We start from the raw sequence: 18,966 nt of genomic DNA, 5'->3' as shown, positions 1-18,966 counted from the left end.
CGAGGCATGTGCCAGTATTTTGTGTTATTTTTAAACAACCTGTCAGAAGTACGGTGCTTCCATGGACATATTCCCATGAGTTACCCATGAAACCGTGTGACTCAGCTGCGGTTGCGTTACAGAAGTGAAAGTTTAGTCCAGAGTCTGCTTTCTTCAAAAAGTCTCTGATCTTTTAACTTTCCATCTTCCTCCAAACACCACCAAGACTTCCGACCATTCTCCTCTCTCTCGTCTCTACACCTGACTTCGAGGGGTAGTTTGAGGATTTATTTTCAAGGAACAATGATTTTAAAAGGATATGTGCTGTCAAGGGGCAAATGACATGTGCAGAACTGTAACTGCTGTTTTCCCACATGCACGAGTATTAATTTTTTAAAACACTCTTCCTTTAAATCAGGAACGGCATCCCTACTAAGCAAGGCGGCTTAGCACTCTCCATTCTGCAACCGTGGCAGCTCAGTGAAAACATGTTTTAAATCAGGTTGCCATTTTATTTTGCAAAGCAGCTGTAAAGAAACTGTATTATTCTGACTCATGTTGTGCAAACGACTAGGAAAAGGCAATTACACAGAGAAGAGAACTTGTTTAATGAGACACATATCTAGAACTAGGAAGGACATTAGGGAACAATAAACATAAATTTATCCTGGGATCCAGATACAGTGTTTACGTACACCTCATACAAATCAATGGAATACATCCATAAGCCTTTCAGTCAGTGTTCACAGGTTTAATTCTAGGTGTCACCTGCCTTTACTTTTTAACGCACTTGTGATGACACACGACATACAGCCAAGCCGTGCCTCACAACTGAAGAGTTTTAGCTCACACTGCTCACGCTTTTAACGCTGAAGATCCCCAACTCGATCTCACATACAGCACTCATAATGGCAGGCATTTTCATTAAACCTGTCTTGCAGACAACAAACTTTTGGCTATAGAGGCTAGCCTGATACTCTGTATTACGCTTGGGTCAACTGTAATGCTGGCATTTGACGAACAACTAAACTAACACCATCTTTATCCAGTAGCAAATGTTTCAGGGGAAAAAAAAGCTTCTCATCAAAAAATTGCCAACTCTGTACCATTCTGGAAGATAATATGCAAGTAAAACAGCTTTTGTCTCTCCTTGCTCCCCCATCTGCTAAAGAAGCTGGCATTTCATCTTAACATATTGTCACTAAAATCTTTATTACCCTGGGCTTCTAAAAACTTAACAACTAAGGGCCTGATCCTGCAAGCGCAGCTGGGCATACAGTTTGGCAGCATAAACAAAGTCATTGTCTTTGTACGATCAGATCCCATCCAATACAATAATGTGGCAATCATATACACAGGTGAAACCATTTATTTGTGAGGCAGGAGACGGCATAAAACATTTTGCAAAATATAAGGACAAAGCATTCACAGCACTTTAATGCTGAAGAGCCCTGTCTGACAAATGTGTCTTCCCTAATCTGTTTTCATCTCTTAAGAATTCCTGTCATTTTACCAGAAGCACCAATTCAAAAAACCTGCTCAGAAAACTGGCCCGCTTCTTTAACAACAATGAAAAGATCCAAAGCAGAGTCACTCAAACAAATGCAGAGAAAAAAATATTTTTAATATAAAGAAGAAAGTGGAAGTGGAAGATCTTGAAAAATATCTCCTGATAAAAAGCAGCAAAAGAGAGTACCTGAAAATGTGAACGTATGTGAGTCACCTGATCCAGACACCAGGCAAAAAAGCATTATCTGCTGAGTTTGCTGCACCACTGATGTTTGGCAAAAGCCCTGGTATTTGGAAAGGCACTGCAGTAAGGAATGTCATCTTTTTTGGTTTTTTTCTTCTTTTTTAAGATGAATGTTTGCCTTCTGCCTCAGGCTCTCATGCTATTTTATGTTTCTACAGGCAGGGCACCACACCTGTAAGCAGTTTTACTGAAATCAAAGAATCTTTATGCAGTCAAACTGGTTTGCTTCCTTTGGGACATGGTCTTTAGAGAGTAAACTAATGGGATAGGCATCATCCTCCTTCCGCTATTCTGTAACAACTAGGACAGTAAGCCTCCAGCCCTGCCGCTGGATCTGCACAGGGCTTCTCATGAACCACATCAAATGCCCTAGTGCATGCCTGCTGGAGGATAAGGAAACAGAGTGATAGTGGTATGGTGCTAAAAACACGGGAACTTCAATTCTGCAAACACTTCCACATGCGAATCCTGAAGGAACGCTACCCAATTGGATCGCAGATAACAGTGTCTCAAGAAATCCTTACAGAAATACAAATTTACACTGCCTCAAATGGAAACAGGGACATCTGGGCTGAAAACCAACTAGCAACTAATTAGTTTAAGCAAATGATAATGACAAAAGACGCCATGCTAGTAGGGTGCAGCGTCTGGAAGGAGAAACCTTGCTTGGGTGTGTTCCTTGTTAGGATCTGCCTCACTTAACACTTCCCATGTTCTGAAAGAGGCACCACAGGACAGTAAACTGGGAACCTGTGCAAACGCCAAGACAAAGACATTTTCTTATGATCTACGTATGTATGTAGAAATATGTAGTCACTCCACTAAAACCAGTCATGGTAAAACTACTATGAGAAATGACTCTCAGAATCCTCGGTCACTGTGAAATACGAGCTGAAAGCAAACTGAAATTTAGCTTGCAAAAGGAAAAAAGCTAACACATCTGGGGAAAAAGCACTGGCAACATAAGAGAGAGAGAAAGCTGGAAGCAGCAATACTACAAGAGGCCAATAGTGGACCACAAACTACACTGGGAGAGCCAATGTGCTGCAGAGGTCAGGGCAATTTCATCTCCATATGCAAACATGTATCTTGCCAGTCAAGACAACAGTCACGTGCTGTAACCACACTCAGGAAAACTATTTCGGCGCTGTGCACAACATTGCCAAAAGGCTAGTAACACACACTCACATACCCAAAAGCAATCAATGAGCTGCAGGGATGGATTTACATAGAGCAATTAATAATGAATGATATCCCAAGAAAGACAGCCCATGCAGGGACAGCCTCATTTCTGCTACGAGGTGCAAGCTTTGGAGACTCCCTCAGTTGTTCTGCTTGGGTGGTCTCTGCATGAGCAGCAGGAAAAGAGAAAGGCAGAACTTCCCAAGCAGAGAGGAAGGAGACAACCTCTGCTTCCTGGAGTCATCTTATACTACTTTGCTGCAAACCTATGGCACGCACCAGTTTAAACTCAACTTGAAAACGGCCTTCTTCCCTCCTCACACGCTCCATGGCTGCAGCAGTGGGAAGATGCTGATACGTGCCATAGAAGAGGTGAGCCATTAAGTGCCATACATTCAAAATTTCCCCGGATGACCTGGAGGAGGAGCTAGAGGAACTGCTTCCTAGTTACCAAACAATAGGTTAGGGATTAGGGTAATTGCCAGGAACTGAAACCCAGATTCTTGGCTTTTTCAGACACAGCAGATTTAAGCCTTTAGCTGAGGAAGACAGCCTCTGAGAATTAACAGGGGTTCTCAGGGTCCCTTTTGTGGAGGCTTGAGCACTGTACAAGGCAACATTCATGAAGCCAAAGAAAAACAGGCAAGAGCTGCTTCTATCCAATCACTTTCTACTGTAGAACACAAACATATCAGGGGAAGGACTGTAACTCCAGCGTTATTCTTTGCAACTACAGCATTAGCTCCTCCATTTGCACTTTCCTGCTTTCACACCTGGACTGCATCTCCAGACTGATGCTAGATATCTCTGTGCGCACATTCCCTATGTTATTATTCCCTAAGTTTCAAGTTGTACTTATATTTAGTACATTTAGTAATCCAGTCTGATATGGGATTGATTCCCAGAAATGGTTTGCGTTATTGTGCAATTGTGCCTCAAGCCTTCCCAGACTTAAAGTTTCTTTTACCCATTACCTCAGTGTGGTTTTACTTTTCTCCACTATAAAAGTGGCTTCACAGGTAGGTGTTTCCAAGTTCAAGGAGTACAAAGTCACTGACTTTTCAGTGACTACACACTGTTTTCTAGTTGACAGCAGTAACACCACAGAGGTCCCAGAAGGTCCCTATAGTGTGGAACCTTTTCTCTCCCCCCTGGCCCCACTTACTGCTCTTTCACTCTGCTGTACATAGGCTGCTTTGTTTACTGGAGGTCTTGAAGGAACTCTTTGGTGTATGATACTCCTTGCCCTGTTTTTTCTCTGTCGTTACATGATGCCTTCAGTTCAAGCAGCCAAACTGGAGCTGGCAAATAGCCTTTCTCTAGGCTTTATTTATTGCTGCAAGGCAAATAAACAGTTGTTTCCAGTTTGTATTTTCAGGGCTACAGATGTATGTTAATTATCCTTCCAGTCTGCTAATGGAAAACTGAAATGTAAATGCTTTTTTCTAAGGCAGAAACCACAGTCTTCTGGACACCTGGCCCTTCTAACTTCGGGCTTTGGGCTATCCAGAGCGCAGCACAATGTCACCTCCTTCCTTTATGTTGACTCTGAAGGCATTTTCGGATTTCAGCAGGGCCTTACAAAAGGCTAGGAGACGTGGATTAAATCTTGCTGAAATCCAAGAACAGTATGTGTCTTCTTGAAGCAGCAGTGATGCCAAAGACAATATTCGAGTTGACCTGAGTCCGTTCGAAGGACAGGGAACTTCAGAACAGGGAAGCAGGAACTACATCATAACATGGGAAGTTCACTGGTTGTTTAAGCTGCTGGAGTACTTACTCAAATGGCTTACCTCCTTTTTGTTTTCTAGAACAAAAAAGTATACAAAATAAAACACAGCAAATAACACAAACCCAGCTTTCAAGTATCCTTTAGGTAAAAATGAGTATTATCAAGATTGTCTTGTCAAATAATCTGAGTAGAACAAAGGAAAACTGAAAATGAACCTACAGTATATTTCCAATGTCTCTATCAGGCTTAGAACTGGCTGTTACACAAAGGAACAAAACGATCTCAGAAGTGCAAAGCCAGTAGTGCAGGCTTTTCGGGGGGGGGGGGGGGGGAAGCAGGGAGAGCCTGGATCCATTTCCTTCTTTAAGTTTTAGAATCGTTACCTCATGATGCTCACTTGTCTGCCAAATATTTATTGGAATATTTTTAAAAACTGTTTATTCTAGTTGTTCCTATTTTGCATTAGCCAAACTACTGGGGCCTTTTCTGTTGTTGCTGCCTGTATTGGAGTTCAGAGTCAAGTGATGTGCTACCACGGCAACGTGTTACACCTATGTTTTAAGCTTTTATCTTTTGCATCAGTATGTGTATATATATGCACAGAACAGGTATGTGTATGTGCATATACACACACACACACACACAGCAACAGCATGTGGAGCTCAGAGATACAGGTGACACAGGACAGATTTTAGAAGTACTTAGGTACCTACAGATATAGCTAGGCACTGATGTTCATCTAATTCCTATCACCTTTTTAAAAAGCTGGCTCCACATCCTCTTCCTGCTTCTTCCACACAGGCTACTTTCCAGTGGTTGCTGCTATATTTATCATTTGAATTACAGTACTACTGAGAGGCCTCAGGCAGACTGGTTCTCCCTGATGCCTCTCAAGCAGACAGTGGGAAGGTCTCTACTGCTCAGACAACACCATTTCCAACAGTTAAAATGTCCAAGCTCTCTACATTGTCATCACTTTTCCAGCATTATCTGGAAATCCTTTCATCTATCTTCAAATGACAACCATATATCTTTACTGTCAGCAATCACTTGCCTACAAGACTTTTATTACCCTAAATGCAGGAAGACTATTGTTAATGCAATATTATGATGGGGAAATCAGGAAATGCAGAGTTAAGACTGAAAACTCAGCCTTCATTTTGCCATCTATGCTTGCAACACTTTGATTCCAACTGGGGTTCCTAACAGCTTCTTCAATGCAAACAATAAAAAAGAGCTATCTGTCATTTAACGTACATAATACAAACTTAACATTTCTCAAATCTTTCTGCAGTGAGAACATACAGATTGACTTGAGAGGGTACAGATTTCACTGGAAAGGGCCGCTTTCTTCCCCACAAAGCATACCTCCAACAATTTCTGGGAGACTCGTTGATGAAAATTATTCAGTAGCATCAAAATTACACGGAAAAAGGCCTAAGAAAAAGCCTGTGCTGTATGGGTATCAAAAACGTTTAGTATACTTGTTGCCTCAAAACTTTTGAGTTAACTGTCTTCATTCTGGGTTAGCTTCCTTTGGACTTGCAAAACATGACATTGCAGGAGAAAATACATGAATCTATAGTCATCTACACAAAAAAGATCAGACTTGCACAATTGGGGGTGGTTATTTAAAAAAAGAGATATTTTAAAGAACTGAATTTTACAGAAGCGTTCCCAAATCTCATAGCCTGTGCTAGAATCAAGCAGAGATTTTGGATCAAGCCCCAAAATGATTCGCTTGCCAAACAAGAGCAACTAGAAAGGTGTTACTCTAAGTTACGTTTCAACCTTATGTATAAAAACTGTTCCGTACATTTGAAGCTACAATCCGCTGATGAAATCTGCTTTTAAGCCACACTTAAAGTAGAATGCAAGACTATGGAAAAAGAACATAAATTATTGAGGTTACCCATCTTCCAAACACTAGAATTCACGCTTCACTCTCTGTTATTTTTTTATTTTAGGAAATGAAGGAAATGGTACTCAATGAGCTGATAAAGTCACTGAGAAGGCACTCACACCTACTCTAAATACGACCAGGTATCTGCAAATCAAAGTTTAAATGCCTGTTATCTAAGCAATATGTGTCATCCTGGTGCAAAAAATTTAACAAGCAAGAAGCAGTTCCATAAAGGACTCACTTCTTTAAGTGTGATCTTTTCGGATGCACGGCAACAGAAGCCATAGGCGTGCTGCCTGAAGAAGGCAACTTTAGAATTAGTTCCTCAGTAAAGATAGACCTCTGCAGCTGATCAGAAAAGCACGCTTGATCTCAGAAAGGAACAAACAGAGACCTCCTGCCAGGAAAAATTGCTTGCAGAACTCCAAGAAATGATATATGAGTGAGGTACATAATTAAAGAGGGGGAGAGCAGGAAGAGGCTCAGAATTGGTGAAGAAGAAGTCACAAGAGACTCATACTTAGAAACAGGGCAAAAGTGATGGCGTAAAAGAGAGCAACCAAAAGGGGAAAAAGCAGAAAAGCACATGGGAAAGGACTGGACAAGTCCCAAACGGCCAAAGAGAAAAGCTCAAAAGATTGCAGACTAGGTTTTGGCAGAAAAACATAGAAAAAGATCTGTTGTCTATTTCTGATGGACCCTTTGAAGTCTTCTGGATCTAATCGGACTTTTGTCTGTCATTCTTTGCCAAAAAAGATAAACCTTGCCAGGGAAAACCTACCTTCCCTTATCCTTATCCTAATAACAGAACAAACGGTCTGTTTTAAATATCAAACACTTAAAATGCAGAATATTTTTTCTATGAGGTATTTTAGAGTTTGATATTTCCAAGCTGTTATACTTGCAATTATAACGGGCCAAAGTTGTTGCTGGGTTAAATACCTTGTATTTTACCAGAGTCAGAATTTGGGCCTTGGTCCTACATTGAAGTGCTTCATCACAATCAACCCACTAGGTCCATCCATCCTTCACAAAACTGGGCGACAGAGGTTTACTTTCTAAAATGCCTATGTATGTGTGTACAAAATACATTTTTTTCACTTTTTTTTTTTTTTTTTTTTTACTGATGTTGATGGTCTTCTGGAATTGTTTCACTCTGCAGTAATAATTATTTTCAATATTCTGTAATACTATATTATACTATAATACTACAGTACTAATAGCCTTATTGTTCTAGGCTCCAGTCAAACAAAATATGTAAGCATAAGCTTACCTTTAAGTCCTTCTCTGGGATTACTACAGTTCTTATTTTAAGGTGCCTTACTTTCATGCCTTGCTATCTAGGGGACATAGTCAATAATTATGAAAAAATGCACAGAGCTAAAAATTATTAGCCAGTCCTTGCATTTTATGAAAGTAGTCCACGATGCTGAGCCCGCCACAACCACTAGTTCCCATGAAAATGACAGCATTTACTTGTATTACTATAAGTAATATACTGAAAATTTCATATCCGTTTGCCACTCTAATACATGAAAGTGCCCAAATGCCATTTTGTCATCACTACTGGCAGATGCTTTTTAATAGTGGTATTTATATATAGGGATTGTTAGATAACTAACAAATCTGGAGTTCAAGTAAGTGTCAATTCAAAGCAGCAATAAAGGAACTGGATAAGAGAAGCACAAGAAAAGGAGTCCAGAAAACAGGAAATTCAGATTCTAGACAGCAAATACACCTGCATAATAGTATGACACTGTCACTTTAAAGGTTATGCTGTCCCCATACTGTGAAACGTTCTAAATAAGTCTAAGCATTCGTGTGTTTTATGTTAAAATACATTATTTTACCTGTTTGGATTGCTTTTGTACTGTCCCAAATCAATTTAACCACCCCTACACAAACTATCTGAGTAAATCAATTTAACCACCCCTACACAAACTATCTGAGTTCACTCAAATCTAGTTCTCTTCTCTCCCGGTGTATCATCCCACATTTCTGCTCGACAACGGCTTCAGCCGTTCACCTGGGCACGCTCTTGATTTTATTGAGGTCATTCCAGATTTTTTTCTCCTCTCTCTCCTCAGGTGCATTAACAGCTTCCTTCCTATTTTTAAATCAGCAGCTAATTTCAGCAACTAAGTGCTTATTGTTTCTTCAGGGTCACTCATAAAACAAACACCATTATTGATCTTCCTGATCTACCACTAGTTTTTCTCTTTTATCTCATCTGAGTGACTATTCAAGGGGCAATTTCTCAATAAACCAGGACATCTATCCTAGATAAACTAGGATATCTGAACAAAGAGATTTCTACCTAGGTGCTAATTCAACTCCTATCACGGTAGTAGCCAAGCAACTCATAAACGGTAGTGATTTTGTCCCCACAACACCTTTCTAAAGATAAAACAGTGCTGTTAACCATCTTTTACACATGGGGAACAAACACACAGGGATTTAGAGATTCAGAGACAAAGAGCACGCAGGAAACGTAGAATGAATTGAATCCTTGTTTCCTAACTGCCAACCCAATATCTTAACCAGAAGAGCACCTTTCCTCTACGTTTGCATATGCCTCCTGGATACACAAGTGCTTTTTTGTTGGATTACACCATCTGATGATCTGGCCAATGTTTTTGATGAGCATCTTAGGACAAGTGGCATCATAGGCTAACATTAAAAAAATTGCTATACCAAACTGCTGCCGGTGCTTTGTCCGCTCTTATTATTAAACTTAAATACTATTCTTGGGGCCAAAACCCAGTAGCTATTCACTATCCTCCAGTCAAGCTAAAAGAAATTTTGGCGTTGCCCAAGAAAACGTGACACCAAAACACAAAGCAGAACTTCAAGGCAAGAACTCCTAAGTGACATCTTTCCTAAGGTAGGTAAGATTTACTGGCCCTTACTGTTTTGGCTACGTGTGCTGAATTTGACCCTCGTCTAATTAATTCTACAACAACTCACAAAGAAACCTTAAATGCCATTTATAATGCACTATCAATTTTTAAGCAGAATTTTCCAGCGGTCCCCCTGCATCGTATCACTATCTGGACACTTTCTTCAAAGAAGTTTCTATCTCATTCCTCGTTGTGCTGGAAGTTAAGCCTGCTAGTCTTGTTCTTGCTGATCACTAGATCTTAAGTCCAAAGAGAGTGGGGGGAAAGCTAACGGTCTGGCATTAGAGATCGCTAACTATGCTGCATATGTCTGCAGCGTAGCGCCACATGGAGCTGGCTTGTCCCAGAAGCATTATACCTAATGAGAGGGAAGAGTAATCGAGCTAGGTGCAGTTCTGCACTGATGCAGCTGTACTGCTTCTGGGATCTGAGTTAGATTTTCTGTATGACACTACCCATGCACAAAAAAATAACAACAGTTGACTCAGAGCTAGGTCAGGTATGCCTGTGCAACACTTCATTGCAGGGGAAGACACAGGCCAGCTTTAACACTTTTCAGCTTTACTAAATACAATTTAAGAAGTTTGCTCTCGCATAGGAAATTCCTGCCAAAGGTCTCAGAGATGCAAAGCACTGTTTTGTAGGGACAATAACAACACTGCTTTTCAAAAGTATTATTACTCCTATTATTAAGCTAGTAGATTAGAACAAAACGTGTAGGTTTTTACATGAAGACACAAAGATCAAACACACTAATTGCATAATGAATAAAAAACTAGGTAGCAAACACTCAAGGATTTGGAAACAAGTGAATCTCTTGGATAAAAGGCATTTAATTAATCACAATATCTGACCTGCAGTCTCAACTGAGGATTAACTCCTTTCTTTGTCACATTTGTACACAATAATATTTCCCAGGAAACAAAATGAAGACTAGAGTCCTTACTGGGCTTTTTTCTATCAGGCAAAATCTCACAACCAAGATGAGATAAAGTCTTAGTAAAGACCATATGAACTGCATTTTTAATAAGTTACGTGCCAGTTTCAGAGGCAGACATCACCCTGCTGTAACATGAAGTTATCTGTAACTGCCATCACATGCCACAGGAGCCCCCTCTGTGCCTCTTGACAGTCATATGTCCTAAAAAACAATACTAATGCCCCCTAGCCTGCCTGCTAGATTCCTGTCTGATGGTGAACTCGGGGCTGCACCACAGTTCCTACCTCAGCTAAGTCATGTTAAGACTGCTTTGTCTTTACTTGAACTTTACATCCTGTTAGTTCGCACAAAGGAAGCAAGTTATGTTAACAGCACACCTATTTTTACTTAGTGAAGATGGACTCTGTTGGACATTGTTATCATTCAGATACCTATTTAGATACCTCATCAAAGGCTATGACCATCTGCAAAACATTTATGATTTTTCTAAAAGGAGAGAAAAGGTCATTAAAACAAAAGGCCCCGTTCTGTTTCTGGGTAAACAAACAGGGGTTTTACAAAGGCTTGAAAAGGAAAAGGATTAACATGCTTCAATGTGGTAATGGTCTCAACTGTTCACATTAAAATTTTCACAGCAAATTAAACCATGACGGAGGTAAGAAAGAAGTCGATTTTCAGTGGATCCTGCTGTTCTGCTGACATAAATTGCCACTTTTTACATAGTATATCCGCCAACAGGTATAATGATAAAATAACAAAAACATAACCCAGTGTTGATTAAGTTAGGCCTTTTGCATACTAATTTCAGTCTGCACTGCCACAATAATTGAATGCACCACCTTATTTACATGCTTCTAGATATTTAGCACCCTCTCACTATTCTTTCTTTATCAACCTTTGCTTAAACCTGTAGTGTTGGCCTTCACTCCTTGTATAGTGCCTGCTGTTCACTGCCACTTCTGCTTTCTCAGTTATACTCACAACGTGTTTCAATTCACTTTTCACCACTTACACTCATCCTTTCCCAGTGCTCACTTCTCAAGGATAAGGCTAAATGTCAGTCTGTCTTGATCCTGCCCTTCTCTGTTTTCCTGCATAGTGTATACAACATTATTATTTTCATGCTCTTACAGGCTAGAAACACCAGTAACTTCCCTTGACTAGAAAATAAAGGCATAAAGCACCACTGAATTGTCTCAAGTAAGGTTGGAAAAGACAACAAATAAATAAACTCTCACTGGCTGATGCCTGCTAATGAGTTCACACAACATGTGTTACACAATGAGTTTACACAACAGTGACCAAAAAGGAGGGAAGGGACAGGCCTTGCAAGTGTGCCATGCATGGTACCAGACCCCCCTGGAGAAAGCTCTGCTCTGCATTATTGTGGCTGCACCAAATATGGATATTTAAATACAATAGGGTGCTTATCTGACTGCCAAATGGCCACAATGCTTTTTCACCTCAGTTATACCACAGCAGGGTAAAATAAAAAACAACAAAGGACTACGAAAGAAATACAGTCAACACAGTAAAACACCAAGCCAGTGGCTGAGCTGGAAGTCCAGCACCCAAAAGCCTGCATACAACAGGGTGGGCAAGGAGATGTACGGAAGGCTACACCCTGAATTAACACACCACACACCTCAGACCCAGGTCCTGTTTCACCTCAGCCCAACCTCTACGCGACGAACCACGTCTCCTGCTCCCACCGGCGTCCCAAATATGGTGCTTTTCTGCACCTCTGCCACCCAGCAACAACTGCAGCCTGACTGCAGGCCTTGCCCTCCTTCCACTTGTGCTCTCCACGTCCTGTCCCCTCTTCCACACGTCCCCACACCTTGTCCCCTTCCACACACGTGTCCCCAGGCCATGGCCCCTTTTCCACCCACAGTCCCCACACGTGTCCCCACTCCTTGTCCCCTTCCACATATGTCTCCAGGCCCTGTCCCCTTCCAAATGTGTCCCCAGGCCCTGTCCCCTTCCATACATGTCCCCAAGCCTTGTCCCCTTGCACATGTGTTCCCAGGCCATGGCCCCTTCCACACATGTCCCCAAGTCTTGTCCCCTTCCACACATGTGTCCCCAGGCCTTATCCCCTCCTCCACACGTGTCCTCAGGCCTTATCCCTTTCTCCACACGTCCCCACACCTTGTCCCCTTGCACACACATGTTCCAGACCCTATTTCCTCCCACACACGTTTCCAGGCCCTGTCTCCTTCCACACACGTGTCCCCAGACCCTGTCCCCCCTGCATACGTGTTCCCAGGCCTTGTCTCCTTCTCCACACGTGTCCCCACACCTTGTCCCCTTGCACACACGTGTCCCCAGGCCCTGTCCCCTTGCACATGTGTCCCCACACCTTGTCCCCTTTCAAATATGTGTCCCCAGGCCCTGTCCCTGTCCACACACATGTCCCCAGGCCTCGTCCCCTTGCATACGTGCTCCCAGGCCTTGTCTCCTTCTCCACACGTGTCCCCACACCTTGTCCCCTTGCACACACGTGTCCCCAGGCCCTGTCCCCTTCCCCACACGTGTCCCCTAGGCCTTCCCCTAGGCCTTGCCCTCCAAGCTTCCCCACACACGTCCCCCGGGCCTCGTCCCCTCCCCAAGTGTCCGGCGGGCCTTGCCCCGGGCCCGGCTCCAGGCCTTGTCCCCTTCCCCCCCGCGTCCCCGGGCCCGGCCGCCCCCCGCCGCGCCCCCGGGCGCCGCCGGCAGCGGGGGGGAGAGCGGGGCGCCCCCGCCGCCCCCGGGACAGCCGGGGGCCGGGGCGAGGGAGGGCGCATAATAAACAGCATCATTATCGCGCGGGGCCTCCCGAAGCCTCCTCCCCGCCATAACCACCCAGGTACGAGCCGCGCTCGCCCCCCTCCCTCCTCCTCCTCCTCCTCCTCGCCCTCCTCCTCCTCCTCCTCCTCCTCCTCCTCCCGGGGGGCTGGGGAGAAATCCGCAGATCAAAGAAAAGATGCACAATAATCGCGGGGTGGGCGCGCACCCGCGCCCCCGGCCTGCGGCGGCGGCTCGCCACGGCCCGGGCCCGGCCGCCGCCGCCGGCCCCGCGGCGGGCAGAGGAGAGGAGAGGAGAGGAGAGGAGAGGAGAGGGGGCGGCGGGGCCGGGCGCCCCCGCCGCGTTACTCACCCGGGCCGGCCAGTGCGGGTACCCCTTCATTTTGGCGAACACCAAGTCTCCAGCCTTGTACTCGCGGGGCCGCGGACGAGCCATTGGGAGCCGCCTCGGGAGCTGCCGTGCCTCCCCCCCCCGCCTCCCCGCCCGCCCGCCCGCCCGGCCGGCCGCGGGGCAGCCGGGTCCGCCCCTGCGGGGTGCGACGCGCCCGGGCGCGGGGCGCAGCCGGGAGCAGGGCCGGGCCGCGGGCGATCCCCGCGCTCTCCGGCGGCGGCGGCGGCGGCGGCGGCAGGAGGAGAGATGGGGTGTGTGTGAGTGTGTGTGTGTGAGTGTGTACGCGGGGGAGGGGGAGGCCTTGGACACAACCCCAGCAGCCCCCGCTACCAGGGAGCCGGCTGCCGGGCGGGGGCGGCCGGGGAGCCCTCACCCGCGGGCGGGCGGGCGGGCGCGGCGCTGCCCGCGGCCCCCCCGTGCGAGCTGGCTACGCCGCCCGCGCCGCCCGCTCCATCGCCGCCGCGCCGCCGCGGCCCCGCGAAGATGGAGCCGTCTCCTCCGAATTACTCCTCGGGCAGCGACCGAAAACAGCATCTTCAACCCCCCCCCCCTCCCGCCCGCCGCCCCACACCCCCCGCGCGCGCGCCTTCCCCCCCTCCCTCCGCCCGCATTCCCTTCCTGTTATTTTCTAGGTACACAGATCGGTTTCTGTGAAAACACGAGAGCAGAGCGCGGCTCGCGGCCCTGCCGGCCCGGCCTTCCCCGCCGAAGCGTGACGTGGTGCTGCAGCGCGCCCGCCATGGAGGCGCGGGGAGAGGGGCGGCGGCGGGCCGAGCCCTGCAGACCCCCGCCGCCGGGCCCCGAGGTCCCGCCGCCGGGCCCGGGCCCGCGGGGCGCCCGGCCACACCGGCCCGGGCCCGGCGAGGCCTCCCGGCTGGAGCCGGCGGCGGCCGGTGGCTCCGGCAGGCCCCGGGGCCGCGGCTGCTGGGTCACCCCGACGTTTTAGCCCCCAGCTTCTGCCCACCGCCGCCCCCCTCCCGAAAAATCACAGCCGGTTGTTTCTGCCTTCCGGCACCAGGAAGGCCTGGGGTCTTCTTCAGTTCAGAGCAAGGGCTCGCCCTCGGAGGACGTTGGGGGCCTGGGGCCTGCCGGACCGCAGCGGTTTTTAACAAACGCGCCTCTGCGGAGGGAAGCGTCGAGACGTCGCAAAGCCGAAACGCCGATATTGCTGTTTTTACCTTGCGAACGTTACCAGTTACATTGCAACGTCCAGAAATCGATTGTTATTTATGTTAGCGTAGCCATGCCTAGAGCGGCAAACGAGGGGAGCGGCGGCCAGCCGGGTCGTGAGCAGAGCTGTTTAGGAAGTGTTTTGCCGGGGGTTCGGTTAAGACCGCAGCCGCCGTTTCCCCAACGTTGGGGTTTGCTCCCGCGGCTGTGAACCAGCCCCTTTGGGTGCGCGCGGGCGGCTCTGTCCGGGCGCCCCTCGGAAAGCACCAGCCGCCGGCAGTCGCGCCGGGGCTGGAGGAACCGGGGCTGGAGGTGGTGGGTCATGTTCGAGGAGGAACGGGTGGCCCCAGGGAGGGTTACGGCTTCAAGGGCATGGGATAGTCGAGAGACCGAAACGCCTCTTCCAGCACGGGCGTCTGGGCTGGAGCAGGGCCAAGGCTGCGGCTGTGGGTGGTGTCCGCAGCAGACGTGGTGGTGGTGGCACCCAAACGCGGCTGCTGGCAGCACCTGAGGAGATCGTGCTTGGGACACCATCTCATAAAATAGGGTATGGACTTCTGCCTTCTCTGCGGGTGGAAGCACTGCAGTACAATCATGAGCTCAGCTATCAACAGCAGAGTAACAATGGCGGAAAAAAAATATCCGCAAGCTGAATAAAAGTTTCGATGATTAGCCCACGCTGTGCACAGTGTCGTTACGTGTTCCTGAGCCACCTAGATCAGCGCTGGTGCTGCCAGTCACCCGCCACCGTCCTTACAGACATGTGGCAACCAACTCACTTTCACTTTCACATCAGATAGCATTTTGCATCCTTTTAAATTTATATCTTAGTTCAGTTTTAAATTCCCTTCAGAAAAATTTAATATAAAATCTCCGAGTATAGGGGTTGTGGACTCTGATTTGAATCTGTCCAGGACAATTTTATTTATTGTCTATTGCCCCCCTTACCTCTATTACCTCCCCAAGCAGTCTTATCTCCAGAATACTTAGCAGAGAGGTGGGGCTTTTCTGTTGTTTACAGTATTTGCTTTTCATTTACAGGTATTAATACAGCTTTATAGTAACATACCTTAATTCAGAAAGGAGGAGGATGTATTCCAATTTATCCCCAAAGGAAACTCTACAGATTATATACACATACGTGCAACCATGTATGGCTAATTTCACAATAGCAAAATTCAAATTAACTAGATAATAAACTAAAACATCTCCCCCAAATGCCCACATTTTTACCTCCGTTTGTCCCAGCACTGGTGTCTGTGGAGGATGCAGTGAACGAATAAGGTTTCTAGTCTGCAGTGAAGATCATAGTCACTTACTTTTTAGAGCTCCAGAGGAAACTCATCCCATGGACACAATGCAAGGATGCAGCTCTCTTTTTCTCTTGTGTGTAGGCTGCAATGGGTAAATGAGCTGCCAAGTTAAGAATGCTGCTCAGCTTCACCCAGATCTTGAGAATTTAAGGCACAGTTTAAGAGTTTGAAAGTTTGAGAGGTTAGAGCAACTCTTAAACACGCTTTGTGAACAATTCCTCTGACAAGCCCTAGTTAAGCTCCTGGAAAAGGATGGGAAGCAGCAAATTTTCCTGCTGATAAATGAAAAAGGAAATCAAATACTCCACATGTTAACAACACAGAAAATCACCTTAGCACAAAAGGCAAAAACAGTTTCTTAGTGTGCATAATGCTGTTAGCCACCCATACCAGCATACAAAACCTGAGACTTGGCGCTTAAGAGGCAGTTCTGCTGCCACATATATTCTATTTCCTTCTCTTTTGCTATTACTAAGAGGATTTAGCTAACCCACCTACTCAGAAAAAATGAGAAAGTGGAGTGAAGAGTATTTCTTCCAAACAGTTCAGGAGCAGTTTCAGATCTTAAGGTTGGTGGTGGCGGCGGTGGAGGGCTTGCTAGTATGTCGGCTATGTATAATGGACCAGGTCCTAGGCCTGCAGAAGTCACTACCTGAGCTCGCTTTAGGTGTAGACAAGGCAACCATCTGTGCAGAGCAGCAGTCGCCGAGGCAGCAAACCCACCTCCGTGAGCGAGGGAGACCCGTGGCAGCAACGAGCATGGCTTTCCCAGCTACCACATCCACCTATGCTCCCCAAAGCAATACCACCAAGTTCCCCTTCGTTTCTTCTCCCATCAGTCAGAGGTGGTGTATTTTCTGGGCAGGACAGTATAGATGAGTACTAGCAGGGGAAGGGAGTCAAGGCAGAAGCCCGACAGGGCCATGCGGAGAGGTGGCAGGGCCAGGAGCATGGTCAGTAACGAAGCCGTGAGTCACACCGGACAGATGGTGTCTGAGGTAACTGTTTTGAAGCCACCACCCCACTACTGCATTTTGCTTTTCCGAGAATTCTCAGGAAATAGTATCCTTAAGCTACTGAGAAGCTTTAGGCCAGTCCTGATTATTCTTCCCTCCCCCATTCATACAAGCAGAAAATACAAAAGCAAAATTCATAGCAAAAGAATTCAACTGATTCAACAGAGCGTGGATCAATCCTTTAGAAAAGAGCATGTGGGCATAAAAGGCCTAATTTCAAAAGCACCCTCCAAAGTCATGAATAAATTCTTAAACATACAGAAGTTTTGCATGAAATATTCCATGATCACATTTTTGCACACACAAGTTGGACGTTTCTATGTGGACTGTCTTGTCTATGGACCCTATTCATGCTGCTATCTTGCACTTGCCCTTTTGTGAGGTGCTACCTATAGTCCATACATACAAGCCACACAAATTATTACATTTGCCTCCAAAATTCTGTCTCCGGCCTTCGTATTATTTTTGCCCTCCCCACTCAAATTCCTTCTGAGATCGAGCTATAGATGCGCCACAGCACAGCCACTTGAATAATCAACCTTGTGGTAAGATACCAAACAAATTAGTCATTTGTTTTTTAATGTAGCTATCTGTAGCTGATATAATTGTCTTTCCATCTGCGTTTCCTTCTCCTGTACAGAAAAATGTGTCAAAGATGATTAGGATGATGCGTATTTTGCTTATGTCCGCAATAAGTTAGTGCTTGTCTGTTAAATATTTTAATAGGAAATTGTTCTGAGTCACAACTGAGCCATTCCCCTGTGCAAGACATGTCTGAGAGCACTGTCTGCAATTACAGAACTACCTCCTGTCAGGCAGAAAGAGTCCATGATGTTATATGTCCACCACAACATGCGCAGAAAGGCACTTACCATGCCCATTAGGATATTCTTAATTAGTGGAGATAAGAAGCTCACCAGGGGTTCTCAAGCCTTCTCTGTAATAAGCTTGGAAGAGAGAAGGGTGTGTGTATCATAGCTGGAGCAAGTTATATATACTCGGTTTCATGAATCTTCTTATGTTATACACTAGAGCAATCTCCTAATCATATTAAATTAGACAGTCTTTAAGGTGATTGCTTTACATGCAGCAGAGGTGTGAGCGCATATCCTAGAGGCAGAAAAGATTGTAGCACTTCAGTTAAAATTAACTTCCTGTGTCGTTGGGAGCTTTCCTTTATTAGCTGGAAAGATTTGTATGGGATGGAAATGGTACTAGCGAGTACGCACTGCTATCGGCAGTTTCAGCTACAGCTACGCGTCTGAGGTACCACAGCCAAGAGATGCCTATGGTTAATGCTGCTTAACAATTTCCAATTCATACCTTTGGTTTCAGTTGTTTATGTATTTGTCAAATTTTAACCATTAGAATTGAAATTTTCCATGACGACTGTGTGCCTAAAAATTAAAACTTCCTTAGAAATAAATAGGCTCCAGTTATTTCTGAGAATGAGAGCAGAAGAAATAAGTGTAAAACTATTAAACTGGCAGGTGCCTTTCGTTACTGTGTGAAAATCCATGTAAATACAGCCAAGTTGCAAGAGTCTGAAAAGCATTCATACACAGGCAACAGAGGTTTGATAAACAAGTCTCAGATGTTCTGTCTGGACTAAACATGCTCTAGGCTAAGGTGAATTTGATTCAGCTCATGACTAGAGATTACTGGGAAGCAATGTGCACCAGAGGAAGAAATGGCTGTTTCCCTACCAGCATCCAGACAGAGGCGAGGGACCAGACCTGAACACAGAGAGAGAAGAGGGAAAAGTTGGAAGGGAGCTACAGGCTGGGAAAGACATGAGAAAAGCAGAAAGGGATTAGGAGACACAGGAAAAAGCAGCCACAAGTATAAGAGCACAAAAGTCTTGAGACTGTCTTACAATACATCAAGGAAACCCACACAT

General features: G+C 45.8%; 1 protein-coding gene across 1 annotated transcript in view; it reads right to left on the bottom strand.

The window, feature by feature from the left end:
- Nucleotides 1–13,684, bottom strand: part of HDGFL3 (HDGF like 3) — a 40,338-nt gene extending 26,654 nt beyond the window's left edge. Inside the window, exon 1 of the mRNA XM_068958019.1 lies at nucleotides 13,529–13,684. Within this exon, the coding sequence (XP_068814120.1) occupies nucleotides 13,529–13,612 (84 nt within the window). The 5' untranslated portion in view covers nucleotides 13,613–13,684. The remainder of the gene's footprint in view (nucleotides 1–13,528) is intronic.
- Nucleotides 13,685–18,966: the final 5,282 nt, after the last annotated feature.

The sequence above is a fragment of the Struthio camelus genome, chromosome 12 (genome assembly GCF_040807025.1).
Source record: "Struthio camelus isolate bStrCam1 chromosome 12, bStrCam1.hap1, whole genome shotgun sequence".
Classification (NCBI taxonomy): Eukaryota; Metazoa; Chordata; class Aves; order Struthioniformes; family Struthionidae; genus Struthio; species Struthio camelus.
This window is presented reverse-complemented; position numbering and strand designations above follow the sequence as displayed.